We start from the raw sequence: 16,617 nt of genomic DNA on the forward strand, positions 1-16,617 counted from the left end.
AACAAGCCAGAGTGTTTGAGAGGGGGGAAAAATCAGATTTCAGGCTCTGAAGAAAGTAGAAATAGTGATTTTTAAAAGTTGTAGAGGGTATCTTGCTTGGATCATCCTTGTTTTTCTTTTTTTATTATTATTATTTATTTTATTAAAGGTCTTAGATGGTCTGCATCATATTTGCACAGGTAGAAGACTAGGCATAGAACAGTAATACCCCATTCTACTGCATTTGGGTACTATTACAATGCAAATAATTTTGGTAACACTTATTGATGCTTCATTTCAGACACAGTTGTTGCAGAAAGCAATGACTCAGAAGGGATGGAGAGTTTGGGAGATCCTCAGATGTCTGAAGAGATGTTGGCCTTGGTAGATGAGTTTGAAAACTCTTGGTCTCTTGAAGCCTTCGAGGGGGCACTGGAGGTGAAAGGTCGTCGGATGGACTTGCAGGGAATCCGGGTTCTAAAGACAGGTTCTCAGGATGGATTGGCTACCTCCTGTTTTGGAGATTGTGGAGATGATGATGATGAAGCTGAATGGGTAAGAGTACTCATATGCAAGATCTAATTTAGTAGCATTAATAAGTCATATCCTAATTTTCCGTGACTGCAACAATGATGGTTTGAAAGGAGGCTGAACAATTCAGCCTGGAATATAGTTTGGCCTGTAGTCTTTATTACAGAGTCTTTAATCTCTAGGTCACCAATCTGTCCTGGGTCATATATGACCAAAAGACATGACCATCTGAGGGCTGTTTGGTGACCTGTACAAAATAAGCAGGCAAAACTCCTACCAGTATTCTTACTAATTGACCTCTTTACTGGTAGCAAAGAGGTCAAGTATTGCATGAATTATGGAGCCTGAGTACACTACTTATCTTTGGGGCCAGTCCAGACCCTCTTAAATGATGATTGAGTCTCACTGCCTGTGAATGGAAATGAAATTTACACTGCAATGTGCAGGTAGAGGATTTCATTCCCCCATGCGCTCAGATCTGGCACTTACCAGAACTGAATTCGTTTTAATAAATACATTAATAAGCTGAGAGAGAAACAAGGCGGGTGAGGTAATGAGGTGATGAAAAGAGAGAAGCTTTTGAGCTCCATGAAGCTTTTTCAGGTCTTTTTCTGACCTCAAGAAGAGCTCTGTGGAGTGTGAAAGCCTCTCTTTCACCAACAGAAGTTGGTCCAGTAAAAGATATTCAGCCACCTTTTCTCTTGCATATCCTGGGATGAATATTGCTACAACAACATTATAAACATTAATAAACAATTGTCTTTTAAAAGAAAACTAAAAAATAAAATGCTATTCTGCTTTAACTGGCCTTGGACTTTTACCCCCAATGACAAATTATTATAAAAGGGGGGTGCAATATTATTTAAAAACTCTAGTTAGTGTGAGGATACCTGATGTCCATTTTAATGATGCTAGTAACAGAACATAAAGGAAAATGTTCCAGTTCTGTAGCAATTAAATGAACTTTCTCTTATGTTAGAAAATTCATTTGTGTATGTATTTCATTTGTGCAACATGGTGCAATTTGTCACAGTTACTCCTAGCAATGTTGTTCTTTAACAGATCACATTCCAGGTTAAACGTTTAAAGAAACCAAAAGCAGAAAGCTTGGATCTTCAGGAACCCCCTGGGAGAAATGGAGAAGAAGGGGTTAATGTAGAAGATGAAAACCTTTACCAAATGGCACTAGAGATCAGTGGCCCAAAGATACCTTCCCCTGGACCACCAGGTAAATTACTGTTTTCAGGGAAAGCAAATCCTTCAGTGTCTCACATTCAGTTGCATTAATACATCAAATGGTTCAGTGAGAGATTAAAGAGAGATTTCAATCTATAGGAGTAAGTGACAGAATTAGAATTCTGTCCCATAAACACTCTCCTAGGAACCCCTATGTCTATGTAGTACAATACAACTATGTTATGTATAGCATTTTTCACCTCAGCTGTTTTCCAAAACATTTTTTAGGGGTAAAATGAAAAATAGGGGGGAGAGAGAAATTGAGAGGAGAAAAGGTAAGGGAGGAAAGATGGTTTTCGGGTGATATTTGAATGAAGCAAAAGAGAGATGATAGTGGTAGTATTTAACTAGTGCCATTGAGGTGCACAGTATTCTTGAATGTTCAGATACCACGGTGAAAGACAGAGTATGAGATACATTAGATAAATGAACAATCCATGTCCTAAGGAGTTTACAAAAAAACAAATGTGGGCTGAGTCTCAGTGGTCAGCTGAGTTTTCATTTTTACTGTGTTTTCTTTGGTGATGGCCTGAAACAATGACTAAAAGTCTGTTCCAGATGGCAGGAATTGCAGAGGAGAAGACTCTTACACCAACAGAGGTGAAGTAAGGTGAAGAAAGATGAAGGTTGTGTTGGGGAACAGAGAGGGAATGCAGGAGGAAAATAGAAGCAAGATTGGTAAGATAGGCTTGACCCAAGCATGAAGGTGTGCATCCACCTCAGGAGGTATCCGTGGCATTCTGCACATGCTAAAATCTGAAGAGCCTAGAGATGCCATAGAGGAGAGAGTTCAAATAGTCAAAATGGGATGAAATGAAGGTATGGGTGAGGATTTCAGCAGACAGGGAGTCTAGATAGTGTTGTACTTGGATGATGGTGCAGAGTTGTTGGTTTTGGGAGGGTTTTTTTTCTTCATATTGTGTTTTTCAAGCAAAGGGCTGTCTTATTGCAACAAATTTAAGACAGTGACCAATTGAGCGTTACTGTGGCTGAATGGGTAAGGTGCCTAACTACAGTCCTGAAGGTCGTGTGTTTGAGTCAAGCTCAATTTTAGGCTTAAAGGCCACCCCTCCAGTTCACCCAGGTGCAAAATGGGCAGTCATTGGTTGGACATGATGATGGCCACATCACTCCCTAGTGTGCAATGAAACTGCTGTGCCTTAACCACATCATGCCAATGAGTCATTGGCTCAGAGAAGATTTTTGACTTTGACCAATTGGTGTGGATTTGACCTTGACTAGGAGGCCATTTTGCATTTTGAAAGTTCTAATATGCACCTTTTAACAAGCTCCCATTTTAGCACTTGGAAGATTTGAATTTGTTTAATATTTAAATAGTAAAGATAACTTGGGGCTAAGCAGATTGGAAATTGGATTGTAGCCTGTGACTTTACACTTTCCATACGGCTGGGCTCACGAATGTTATCTGTCGTCTGTCTTAGGTATTTGTATGGCCTCTGATACTGTAGTATCTGTGTGTCTCATGTTCTTTAATGTATTTATCCTCTCCTCACCCCTATGAGGTAGGAAGTACTATGTACCATCCCCATTTTACAGATGGAGAACTGAAGAACAAAAAGGCAAAGTGATTTGCCCACGGTCACACAGGAAGTCTGTACTAGAACAGAGAAATAAGCCTAGATGTCCCAAGCCCCAGGCTAGCTCCCTAACCAGTGGACCATCCTTCCTCTTGTTATATGTTATCATTCCTCAGTGAGATAATCACCAGCAACAGGGGACTCAGAAATGCCCATATGAATTATTAAGTACTTAGGAATGAAATATATTCCATAGTGCTGACATGCTGTAAGAAATGATCACCCTGGCATGAATCTTCCTAATGAAGCACTGAGTGCAACTTTCTTTAAAGGGCCTCTAATCAAAGTGTTTTCCATGAATTGATGTTATAGTTTTATTTTAATTTTGCAAAATTAAAATAAAAGCGCTTTCATCCTCAGGTAGGAAGTAAGTTTTGGATCCAAATGGCGCAAAAAAAAAAAAAAAATCAAATAAGTGGGAATAGATCTTGAAATGCTGCCTAGGTAGTGCATTTAGCTCTTTGCTTGCTTGCTTCTTTTTTTTTTTTTTTTTTCTAAACATAGTACTGTTGGTGCTATGAAGCACTGTAATAGCTAAACACTATTAGGGCCGTCAGAGTTACTCTTGCTGAGCTATTTAGTGGCTAAAATTTTTTTCTTATACACTCCACTTCTTTTGAAACTGCCATGTGAGAGGCAGTATTGCCTAGTGGCTAAAACAGGAAATCTGAAATCTTAGGGCCTGATCCAAATCCCATTGAAGTCAGCAGGAAGACTTCAATGGATTTTGGCCCCTTGGCCTTACTCCTGACTTTGCCACTGATTTTCCACATAGCTGTGGACAAATTATCTTCCTGCTTCAGTTTGCTAATCTGTAAAATGGGAAGAATAATGTTTACCAACCTAATGGGGAGTGCCGAGATTTAATTTCTTAATGGTTTCTAAAGTGCTCTTGGATCCACTAGTAAGACTCTGTACAAGATATGATCCATCATGATCAATAGTAAAATTATTTCCTGAAAAATATTGACATTCTTCCATCTCACTCTGAAACAAGAAGAATAGAGGTTATAGTAATCAAAAAGTATTTGCATTGGTTCTGGAAGTAAACTGCAGAACTGACAAGGGAATCTCAGTGCTTCCATGGTAACATTAGTATTTAATTAATTTGCCTAAAGAAACTGTAAGTACAGAAATGCAGGTGTAACATTGCTTTTCTTGTGTGTAAACAAGAGAAGAAGTATACTTGAACTACAGCTGTGAAAAGGTACTAATAAAAAGAGCATTTTTAAAAATACACATTGCAATCTGTTATATCCTATTTAGGCTCCGATCCTGCAATCAAATCCCCTCAGGCAGATTTGGGTTCCACACGTGTGGAGCTCTTAGCACAGGAGTCCACTTGCAGGATTGGGGCCTTAGATAATAAGCTCTTTGAGGCAGGGAATGCCTCACATGCCTTTACATGTGTAAAGTGGTGCGTAAATCTGGCACTTGATAAATCTTTAAAAATTAATCTTTGGTTTTTTTAAGAGAATTTCTTGTATTATTTGCTTCTTTCTAGGGAAAAGGCATGACTATCGCAGCCTGGGCTGGCCAAGTCCTGACGAGTGTTTGAAACTTCGCAGGGTGGAATTTACTACTGTAGCCAGCACATGGCTAGCTGTTTCTGCTAAAAATATTGAGTGAGTATCATGCATGTGAACTTAATCAAGTCATCTGGATAGGGTGGTTGTATGGCCTTATTATGTACATATGCCAAACATCTTAGTGGTCTGATAAAACAAATGGCAACTCTTCTTCATCCAGTTCTGAAGCCAATTGCTTCAACCAATCTTAATACCACCTGAATGGTACTCATCAGCCAGGAGCTAGCAGCAGGGCTGGGGATTGTGACAGCCCCTTCGCACTTTGATTTGAGGGTGTTTGTCCCTATTGGCCACCCACACTTGCAATTTAGAGGTAGTGGTAGATCCTCAGTTGTTCTAGAAAATCCAGTAGCAGCAATGAACAGGGTGGCTATTTTCTGTCTGTTCTTGGCAAGGATGACCTTTTCTCTCAGATACAAACCATGTTACTGTTCTTGCTGCCTCTGTCAACTCATTAGTGTTATACGTGGGGCTCCCCTTTAAATCCATTCTTGTGCGGAATCCTGCAGCCTATTTGTTATGCACAGTATCTTGTGAGCATGACACCAATGCTCCCAGGTTTACATGGACTGCCTGCTGGTTTCCAGATGGTGTCTAAGGCCTGAGATACTGCTGCCTGTGAGTGAGAGTGTTGTAGTTGTGGTCAATGGAGGCGCTGAGTTAGCAGGTGTAATATTAGAATACCTGCTAATTATTATAGGTGATTATACCAATGGTATAATAGAGAGGAGGCTGTCAGAAGGTCATTCTCCAGCTGGTCCCTTTGGCCCTGGAACTTGCTACCTACCTTGGTCTAAACCTGCTGACATTCAGGGATTGCTGCAAAGGTAATCTATTTGCTAGGGCTTTTGGGGAAGGACTGCAGGTTTGTGTGAGTATATTTTGTTGTTTTGATTTACTTACTGGTTAGTTAAATTTTGGTTGTGTTCTGTTTCTGGGTGGTTTTTCCTTGTCAGGTTGCATCCAACGAAGTGGGTTTCTGCACACAAAAGCTTATGTCCAAATAAATTTGTTAGTCTTTAAGGTGCCACAGGACTTTTGCTGTTTTGCTAAAAACAGACTAACACGGCTACCCCTGTGGAACTTGTAAGGACTGTTATTTAAATCAAAATAAATAGAATATCTCCCTTCCCTTTTTCTTATCACTTTCTAGCCTATTTTGTAATATTGCAAGTCCCCTTCGTATTTGCATACTTCCCGAAAGAGAATATAAAACCTACTGGTTAGGCAGACAGAGGAAAATGAGCTGTCTTGGATTTGGAAACCTGGTCTTACTAATGTAAACAGTGAGCAATGTTGTGAAGGGGAAGAGGTTGGCGAGTTGGCATGATCTATGTAATCATACATGTGTGAAGTACTAATGGAAGGCTACCAGTCTACCTCCTTCCTTGGTGACTAACTCACCTCTGCTGCTGTAAGGAAACTAGCTTATGGTTAACTGCCACTCCTGAGGGAGAGCTCTGTGTCAACTTGAGAGCTTGTCTCGCTCACCAGCAGAAGTTGGTCCAATCAAAGATCCTACCTCACCCATCTTGTGTCTCTACCACTCCATTAGACAATCTAATAAGAGACACAAGTACCAGCTAGAATGGGTTAGCAAAGAAGTCTGCTGCTTTAGAAATGTGTCTGCAGGGTGAAGGTCAAATTTCTCCTGTTCTCTAAATGGGGCTCTGCCAGGATCCAAACAAAACTTAGCTACTAGATAAGCTGTTTTTGTAAATTGACTCCTCCCTCTCCTTCTCTTGACTGGGAGGTTCTTTGTATAACTTAAAACTTGTTTTCCTTCGTTTCTAGCATTACAGAGCACATAGATTTTGCCACGCAGCTGCAAGAACCAGCCATGGAGCCCCTTTGCAACCCCAATCTACCTACCAGTATGCACACCTTGGACCATCTGCAAGGGGTTTCCAATCGAGCTAGCCTGCATTACACTGGAGAGAGTAAGCTGAAAGAGGTACACCTCTGTCTTCACACTGCTGTTTGGAGACTGTGGACTATAAAATGGATCGAGAACTGGCTAGAGCATAGGACTCACGAGTAGTGATCAATGGCTCCACGTCTAGCTGGCAGCCGGTCACAAGTAGAGTGCCCTAGGGGTCGGTCCTGGGGCTGGTTTTGTTCAACATCTTCATTAATGATCTGGAAGATGGGGTAGATTACACCCTCAGCAAGTTTGCAGATGACACTAAGATGGGGGGAGTGGTAGATAGGATACAGAAGGACCTAAACAAACTGGAGGATTGGGCCAAAAGAAATCGGATGAGGTTCAACAAGGACAAGTGCAAAGTCCTGCACTTTGGATGGAAGAATCCGATGCACAGCTACAGAATGAGGACCGACGAGCTAGGCAGCAGTTCTGCAGAAAAGGACCTGGGGGTTACAGTGGATAAAAAGCTGGATATGAGCCAGCAGTGTACCCTGGTTGCCAAGAAGGCTAATAGCATATTGGGCTGCATTAATAGGAGCATTGCCAGCAGATCGCGGGAAGTGATTATTCCCTCCATTTGGCATTGGTAAAGCCGCATTTGGAGTATTGTGTCCAGTTTTGGGCCCCTCCCCCCCCCCACTACAAAAAGGATATGGAGAAGTTGGAGTCCAGCGGAGGGCAACAAAAATGATTAGGGGGCTGGAGCACAAGATGTATGAGGAGAGGCTGAGGGAACTAGGCTTGTTTAGCCTCCAGAAGAGAAGAATGAGGGGGGATTTGATAGCAGCCTTTAACTACCTGAAAGGGGGTTCCAGGGAGGATGGAGCTAGGCTGTTCTCAGTAGTGGCAGATGACAGAACAAGAAGCAACGGTCTCAAGTTGCAGTGGGGGAGGTCTATTTGGACATTAGGAAAAGGTTTTTCACTAGGAGGGTGGTGAAGCACTGGAATGGGTTACCTGGGAGGTGGTGGAATCTCCATCTTTAGAGGTTTTTAAGCTGCGGCTTGACAAAACCCTCGCTGGGATTATTTAACTGAGGTAGTCCTCCTTTGAGCAGGGGGTTGAACTAGATGACCTCCTGAGGTCCCTTCCAACTCTGTGATTCTATGATTCTAAGGCTCAAGAGACAGTGAGGTTTATGTAAAGGACGGGGATGGTTCAGAGGATTTGTAATAGGCTAAAAAGTCTTTCCGCTCTGATTCATTGCTCATGGGTAGTAATGAATGACCAAACTTACTACCATTTGATGGCTATTCAGCAGCCTATGATGATTTCACTTCATTTTTAGTAGGTCAGAGTCCATATTATTAACTCCCTTGTTGGCTTTCTAAACAAGAGGTGAGAATCAAATAGTCCCTGGAAACAGCACTGCCTCCTCCCTCTGAAAAGTGGTCCCTCTAAGATAGTGGCTCTTAAATAGGAGGTACACAGAAGTCTTCCAGGGGGTACATCAACTCATCTAGATATTTGTCTAGTTTTACAACAGGCTATGTAAAAAGCACTAGCGAAGTCAGTATAAATGAAAATTTTATACAGACAGTGACTTGTTTATAGTGCTCTATATACTATACTCTGAAATGTAAGTACAATATTTATATTCCAATTGATTTATTGTATAGTTATATGAGAAAGTAAGCAATTTTTCAGTAATAGTGTGCTGTGACACTTTTGTATTTTTGTGTGATTTTTGTAAGCAAATAGATTTTAACTGAGGTGAAACTTGAGGTATGCAAGACAAATCAGACTTCTGAAAAGGATAGAGCAGTGGCTCTTAATCTTTCCAGACTACTGTAAGACACATTGGAGAGGAAATTTGTCTTGCTATTGCTACCAAAGCTGTACCTATTCTGTGGCTAAACAGTTGCTCGGGCTGTCAATCTGGCATCTTTCGCCAACAACAAAGTTATTTCAAAAAAAGTTTACTGCATATGTTGAGCAGATCATAAAATGCTGAATCCATCTCTTGTCATGTATCAGTATTGTAGTCCAGGGGCCCTGTTCTCACTGCCAGCTATCACACTTTTAGTGTACACAAAAACCCCCAGGTATGCAGGCAATACAGAGTGCTTCTTAGGGGAGGGATCAGGTCTTTGCTGGGAGACACCATCACATTTTAAGAAGCCATTTACTTGTTTATGTTGCCTTGATTTCATCTGCTCAATTTCCACTATCTAAGCACCTTTTCTTCCTCCCCAGGTATTACAGAATCTTGGCAAAGACCAGTATTCACCACAATCATTAGAACAAGTCGGAACTCGAATAGCCAAAGTTTTGGAAAAGGTATGTGTGTCTGACAGACAAAATTGCAGCAGGGCCTTATAGTGGCCTATACTTTACTTAGCCCTGAGGCTGGACTGCCAGTTATCTGTCTAGAAACTCAGTCTAGGATCATGGTGGTACTGGGTGATAGTTTAAAGAGACTTGTATCTCTACATAATACCTACGACTGCTTGCAAGCCTTTTCTGACACACATCCTATGCATATGCAAATGGAGGCAGATCTGTCAGATCTCTGTGCATATCTCTTTAATAAAATAAAAATGTTTAATGTTCTTTAGTATCCTACCCTTATGACATCATCCGTGTACTGGGCAGCTTTGGTTGTGATCCTTTGTTCTTCTCTACTGGCTTCCATCTGTGGATCTTAAAAGTACTTTGAAAGCATTAATAAATGTAGCCTTATGGCATTCCTGCCTGGGACTGTACCGTTATGTCTGTTTTAAAGCTGAGGAAACTAAAACATAGAGATTAAGGTCCAAATTCTCCTCTTACACAGCTTCAGTTCCCACTGAATCCAACGAGCATCACCCAAATAAGTGAACCAAGAACTAAGACTGTGGCTGGGTTAGGCATAGAGCACGTCTTTCTTAGCCATAAAACCTATTCAAACACGGCAAGACTGCTATTGAGTTAATTGTGTGTGGTGTGTGTGTGCACACATGCACTGACTTTAGCATCCCAATACACAACATTATTCATGCATTATAGCTCTGCTTTTTAAATCTCCTGCTACTTTCTAAATTAATATCAACCTCCAACATTACATAGCACATGGACAAACTGGAGAAAGTCTAGAGAAGAGCAACAAAAATGAATAAAAGTCTAGAAAACATGACCTATGAGGGAAGATTGAAAAAATTGGGTTTTTTAGTCTGGAGATGAGAAGACTGAGTGGGGACATAATAGTTTTCAAGTGCATAAAAGGTTGTTACAAGGACGAGCGAGAGAAATTGTTGTTCTTAACCTCTGAGGATAGGACAAGAAGCAACGGGCTTAAATTGAGGCAAGGGCTGTTTAGGTTGGACATTAGGAAAAACATCCTATCTGTCAGGGTAGTTAAGCACTGGAATAAATTGCCTAGGGAGGTTGGAAAATCTTCATCATTGGAGATTTTTAAGAGCAGGTTAGATAAACACCTATCGAGGTGGTCTAGGTAATACTTAGTCCTGCCTGGAGTACAGGAGATTGGACTAGAAGACCTCTCAAGGTCCTGTCCAGTTCTATGATTCTATGTGTGACATAGCATTCAGCATCAGGCAACTGGTAGGAAGCTGCTAATAGCAATAGATTTGCTGAAAGTTCTTATCTCCTTTTTTTTAAAAATAGATAAACCACATTACATGGGGATTGCATCATTATAGGTGGTGCTGGTAGCAACATATGCTGTTAATGTTACCTGACACTTTCTATTGTAAGACCCTGTTTTCAGTTCTTATAACTTTGCCAAACTTTTAACTGTTTGGACTGAAAATTTCCTTTCTGGGTGGTGCCTCGGGCTGATTTTCTAAATATTTCAGCCCAAATGGCTTAGTTGCCTCAGAGAACAAAGGTAGGGAAAAGTATATTATTTTGCCCATATTTAAAAATATATATATATCTTGAGATCCTTTCTTTGAAATGCTCTAGTACCCCATATGCTTTGGAGCAGGGACTTGAAATTTGGAAGGAGTGGTCGTTGCATCAGGGACATACCTTTTGCCATCCTCATGAGAATCCATCCAAATTTGGCCAAGTTATAAGCCTTTGAAAAATCAGTTTGCACAAGCTCAATAGAGACTTAGAGCTTTACAGCTAAAATCTTTGAAGATTCTGTTCTCATTTAGCATGCCTGAGCCACTCTTCTGGTGTTGACCAGACTGTGCATGCATCATCCCCACAGAGCAACTGAGTATGTTCCAGACCAGGGCTACGGGGATACAGAAGGGCTTCTCTTTTAATGGTCCGTGTCAGGGACACTGGAACTAAAAGCCTGTTTTTCTCAGTGACCCCCTGATGAACCCAGACAGCGTGGAAGAAGAAAGCCATCTGATTCAACTATAGAGTAGACTAATGCAGGACTAGGGCAAAAGGAAAGGAGTAGATTGAGAGAGAAGTCTGGTGAGACTGAGCCTGGAGATAGGGGAGAGAATATGTAACTGAGTTGAAGAATGGATGCTGAGACTGGTTAAGCAAGGAGAATGAGACTGTAACAGGAAGCCAGGGATAGGGAAGAGATGGGACAGTGACAAGTTGGAGAGGTGGGGAAGAACAAGTCTAACTTGGGGGTATTTTTTTTAAAATTAAATATAATTTTAAAAGATTCCCTGGCACATTGTTAGATGCCCTGGCTAAATTCTAATTTGGATGTTTACACTCTCCCTACCTAAATTCCCTGTGTAGATTCTGTTGGATGCAGGATTCTGTGCTAAGGTAGGACCAGGTAAACACAGACCATCCCTGAGAGGTGTTTGTCCAACCTGTTCTTAAAAACCTCCCACAACCTCTCTTGGAAACATATTCTGCCCTAAAGAGTTATATGGTGTTGCTCTACATTTATAACAGTATATCCCTTACCCACCTCAGTGTTACTGTGATGCTCAGTTAGTGTTTGTAAAATACTTTGAGGTCCTCTGACAAGAAGAGTTATGGAAGGGAAAAATAATCTCCGGACCCTTGGTGCCGATCTTTGGAGCGACGGCACCAGTCACTGGAATATCACTGGTCCCTGGAGCGATGGCACCAGTCACTGGATTCCCGTCGCAGATCTCTGGAATCCCGGGCCCGGTCACCAAGCTCATATAGGAATCCTAAAGACAAGAGCCAGTCACTGGATATGTGGACATATGTGGACAGCACCACTCTCTGGCACCGGAGCACCGACACTCCCAGTACAGTGGGGAGAAGCAACTAGCTTTGGCACCCCCATGATCCCTAAGGAGCAGGTCCTCGGATTGGAGGCGGGAGGAGGTGACCCTACCTAAGGGGCAATCTTCTACCGTGGCTGCAGACTTCCCCATAGTACCCCCAATGCAGATCTGGCCACAAGCGCAGTGTCCCATGCCATGGCAGTTTTAGAACCCATGGGGATTCCCTCCGGCCACAGGTTAACAAGGACAGTCACTCTATGGAGCATCAGTGCCACAGTCATTGGCGGCCACTCTCCTGGTACTGGACCTTGCACCCAGAAGTGGCCAAATTCATTTTCCAGAGGTGGAGCACTCCCCCAGTGGATCTGTTCACCACCAGAATGGAACACCAGGTGGAACAGGAAGTGCAATCAATTCTGTTCCCTGTAAGGACTTGACAACGGCTCGCTGTCCGATGCCTTTCTTTTGACATGCTCGGGCGACCTCATGTATGCCTTCCCACCAATATCGCTGATCCACAAAGTCCTCAGAAAGATCAAGAGGGGCGAGGTGCGGGTCATCCTGATAGCCCCGCATGGCTGTGCCAGCACTGGTTTGGGATGCTACTCGATCTATCCATGGCCCACCTATGGGCACTCCCATTGTGATTGGACCTCCTTTCTCAGGACCACGGTCAACTGCTTCATCCAAACCTAGCCTCCCTGCACCTGACGGCATGGATGCTCCATGGCTAAACCTGCAACCTTTTTCTAAGCAGCTCTAACAGCTCTTTGCAGCAGGCTTTTGAAATTTGGTACTGGGAAACACCTTGGGCTAGAGAAGTGCCTTTTCTTTGCCCAATGAAATTCCCTTTTTGTTTAGTTGCGTTATAAAGTGTTAAAACACTGGTTAGGAGAATTCAGTCTTGCATGCATGGATCACATGCATACGAAGAGTAGAATCCATGTGGCCAAAGGCCCATAATTACTCTCGAGTAAGTAATCCATTTTTTCTTTAGGTTGCAGAGTCAAGCATTCAGAAATTACGAAATGCCAGAGTTAAGGTTGTCCGTGCAACGTTGATTTGGCCCCTGGTGCATATACATTATGTTACAGTCCTTAATTACATGATTACTTACTGTTTTTCCATAGGACTCTGGCCTCAGGAGGTGCACAAGATGGACACACAACAGGTCACAGTGAAGGTTGCAGGGGCAATCTTAAATCTGGCATTTCCTGATTTTCAGGCATTTGATTTTGCAACTTAAGTAAATTAACTTACTTATTTTGTAAATCTCATTATTAGATAAGGAACTGCTTTTGCTGCCTTTTGTCAAGGTATATTGCTTCATTTTTAAATGGAAAACATTGGTTATGGATCTGTGGGGAGTGTAGAGGGAGGGAGGAGGTCAGGCTGGGAGAATGTTGTGTACGGGTATGTGTATTTTTTTCCTCTGCTGCATTGTTTTGGGTTTTTTTCCCCCCAGAATCAGACTTCCTGGGTCCTTTCCAGCATGGCAGCTCTCTACTGGAGGGTAAAAGGTCAAGGAAAGAAGGCAATAGACTGTTTGCGGCAGGCCTTGCACTATGCGCCGCATCATATGAAGGTGCGTACAACATTGCTCATCACTGAAATGAAATACTGGCAACTCTTCCCAACTTGTGGCTCATATGTAGCCAGATAGTAAGTTCTCATCAGTTGGCTCTCATCAAGCCCAGTGAGTGTAAATGTCAAATGTACTCTCACCTGGCCAAGGCACTGACCTAGGATATTAGCCAGTCCTAGTGAAGGTCCTTATGGCTTTAATCCACCTCTTTATAATATAGGCTGTATTTTTACACACCTGCAGAAGATACAGTTATAAGTGTCTCCTAAGCCTGGAAGGGCAGGTGAATATTATTCAAGACTGATGTGCTCCGTAATAAATGACAAGCATGGTATTAATACATAAATGAATTGATTGATCATGCTGGGTATGGCGTTGCCTTAGCTGCTGAATTTACATAGGTATGCTGGGATTAGAATTGAGAAGAAAAGAAGAAAGAATGGTTTTGTCATTAAGGCATTGGATTGGAATTTAGGAGATCTGGGCTTCATTGCTGGCTCTGCCACAAACTTCCTGGGCCAATCATTTAATCTTTCTGCAACTCTATTCCCCATCTGTAAAATGGCAATTAGGGTACTTCCCTACCTCGTGGGTATTGGGAGGATGTACGTGTGTTTGTGCAATGCTCAGACACTGTGTTGATGGGGTCCACATGGATGGAAAGAGATAATTTAGTTTGTGCTGGCTCCCAGTCCCAAGTGCACTCCACGTGACAACACTGAATCTATTTCCTTTCTACTACATCTGTTTCACTTGTGTAATTCAGTCTCACATTGCATTGCATCTCTTAAAGGAAGACTAGAACTAGGAGATCATGCAGGCTAAGCCCCACCAACTCTATTTCCTTATGTTCCCACCACTTCCTTTTTCTTTAACTGTTTAAGGCTCTTCAGAATTGGTTCCCTTAGCAATGTGTTGTGTGGGAGGGATGGGAGTAACATGATTGGCAGTTGTTAGCACACTGCCAACTTGGCAAGAATACAGCCCTGCAGTGCTGACCAGTCTCCAGCAATTTCATGTAATTGCTCAACACCAGAATGCTTTCCAACCTCAGGACTTGTCTTCCTACTGGAAGGTGCACCTGCCTCCAGAAAAACATGTGGGCTATGTTTGTTGAAATCTAGCTGCAGCTTGAAAACTCTGTGGGGCTTGGCACTGAATGAGCAACTATTCAATATTTTGTTTTATCCTCATGTGTCTCCATGCCTTATTTATGGCACATTGTTTAAGCCCTTTTCTGATTACAGAATTTCCTCATAGGTTTTTCTGTGGCACTCTTCAGTATAGATTCTGAGGGCTTCGCACACATTAATGCATTTATTTTACAACACCCTGAGAGGTGAGGTGGCACTATTTGCATTTTACAGATGAGGAATGGAGACGCATGGAGATTAATGTCAAAAGTGTCCACTAATTTTGGGTGCCCAATATGAGATGCCCAGGACCCGATTTTTCAGAGTACTTAGCATTATGTAACAATGTATATGTTCAAAGCACAGCTCCCATTGATTTCATTTGTAGGTATGAGTGCTCAGCACTTGTGCATATCAGACCCCAGTCAGGTGCCCAAACAATTAGTGACCACCTGTGGAACATTTGGTTTATGCAGCTTTCCCAGCATCACATAGGAACTTTGTGACAGAGGCAGGGATAGAATCCAATTCTCCAGGGCAGCATTCAGCTGCCTAAATAAGACAAGACCATTCTTTCTCTTCCTGAAATCCTCTACACCTCCTCACAACACACCTTCTCACTTCTGCAACATATGAGGCAGGGGCCCCACAGACAACAGTCTCCTTTACTACACAACACTGATTTATCCCCAGAGGAGTCCTGTGGGGAAAAATAGTATGTGATCATGCATATGATGAAGAGGGCCAAATTAGGATTGCACAGGCAGTCTTAACACTGGCATTTCTTAACTTTTGAGATGACTTTGCAACTGTAACGAGTGTTCTTTTGATGTAGTTTTTTTGTGTGTAATTACACATAAATATTACAGAGGTTGGATTTGTACTTCTGAAGTCTAAGACCATGAGTAATAAAATGGGAGTGAAACATCCCTCTTCAAGAAATAACCCAATGGGAGGGAATAAATAGTAAAGCCCCTCTGTCCATAGCCTTCTCTGCCAAGTCCCTGATTTAAGGTCAAAAGAATGCAGGCTGTACTGCCCTCTCCATTTACACCTCTTTCTCTTCTCTTTTCAGGATGTGCCACTAATAAGCCTAGCGAACATCTTCCACAACGCAAAACTTTGGAATGATGCCATCATTGTGGCTACCATGGCAGTGGAAATAGCCCCGCACTTTGTGGTTAATCATTTCACACTGGCTAATGTCTATGTAGCAATGGTGAGTAGCAGCTGATACAGCATGAAGTAGCACAGAGCCCAGAAGCAAGCTCAGAATCTCAGGGCTCAAGTTGCAGGAGGCTGGAAGTGGAGATGCTCAAGATCAGAAACGAGGAATATTTTCTCAGATGTGCTCTTTGAATTTTTTCAAAACCTACACTGATCATGTAATGCTGGGATGGCTGCTGTTTTTATAGTTTAGTGTCATGAGGTTTAGTAATGACAGCAGCAAACTGCTGATAATTCTGCTTAATCTTCCCTCTAAATAAGGTCTTAAAAATTTACATGGCACTGTAAATTTGGAGCCAAACAAAGAGTCCCTACCCTGTCTCTATAGGCACAAGTGTATACAACACAATACAAAATAACTGCGGATAAACACAAGTGAGGCATAGTTTCAATGTCTAAATTATCAGCCCACAAAGATCACTAGTGGATAGAGAGAATTCAAACGCCCTCACATTGTAAACCTATTTCTTTCAACACATGATTTTACATCCTGTTGATTAAAAGGAGCGAGAATGTCTCATGCTCTTAGATTATCCACTTCTCGTTTGACCTATGTTACATACTTAATTCTAATCAACTTGAAGGGCTGGTGCCAAGAAATCAGGATGGGTACCATCAACTTGAAATCTAGTTAGTATTAACGAATGAGTCTGACGTATTTTCACTTGCCTCTAAATGCCCCTGCC

The 16,617-nt window shown here is 42.1% G+C and overlaps 1 protein-coding gene across 1 annotated transcript in view; it reads left to right on the top strand.

The window, feature by feature from the left end:
- TTC17 (tetratricopeptide repeat domain 17) overlaps window positions 1-16,617 on the top strand; it is an 82,469-nt gene that overhangs the window by 62,733 nt on the left and 3,119 nt on the right. The window contains exons 18-24 of the mRNA XM_067557583.1: window positions 281-534; window positions 1,573-1,738; window positions 4,849-4,969; window positions 6,728-6,887; window positions 9,057-9,140; window positions 13,452-13,571; window positions 15,780-15,923. Of these exons, the coding sequence (XP_067413684.1) occupies window positions 281-534; window positions 1,573-1,738; window positions 4,849-4,969; window positions 6,728-6,887; window positions 9,057-9,140; window positions 13,452-13,571; window positions 15,780-15,923 (1,049 nt within the window). The remainder of the gene's footprint in view (window positions 1-280; window positions 535-1,572; window positions 1,739-4,848; window positions 4,970-6,727; window positions 6,888-9,056; window positions 9,141-13,451; window positions 13,572-15,779; window positions 15,924-16,617) is intronic.

This window comes from Emydura macquarii, unplaced genomic scaffold (assembly GCF_026122565.2).
Source record: "Emydura macquarii macquarii isolate MOO-44397 ecotype Brisbane River unplaced genomic scaffold, CSIRO-AGI_Emac_v2 contig_1876, whole genome shotgun sequence".
Classification (NCBI taxonomy): Eukaryota; Metazoa; Chordata; order Testudines; family Chelidae; genus Emydura; species Emydura macquarii.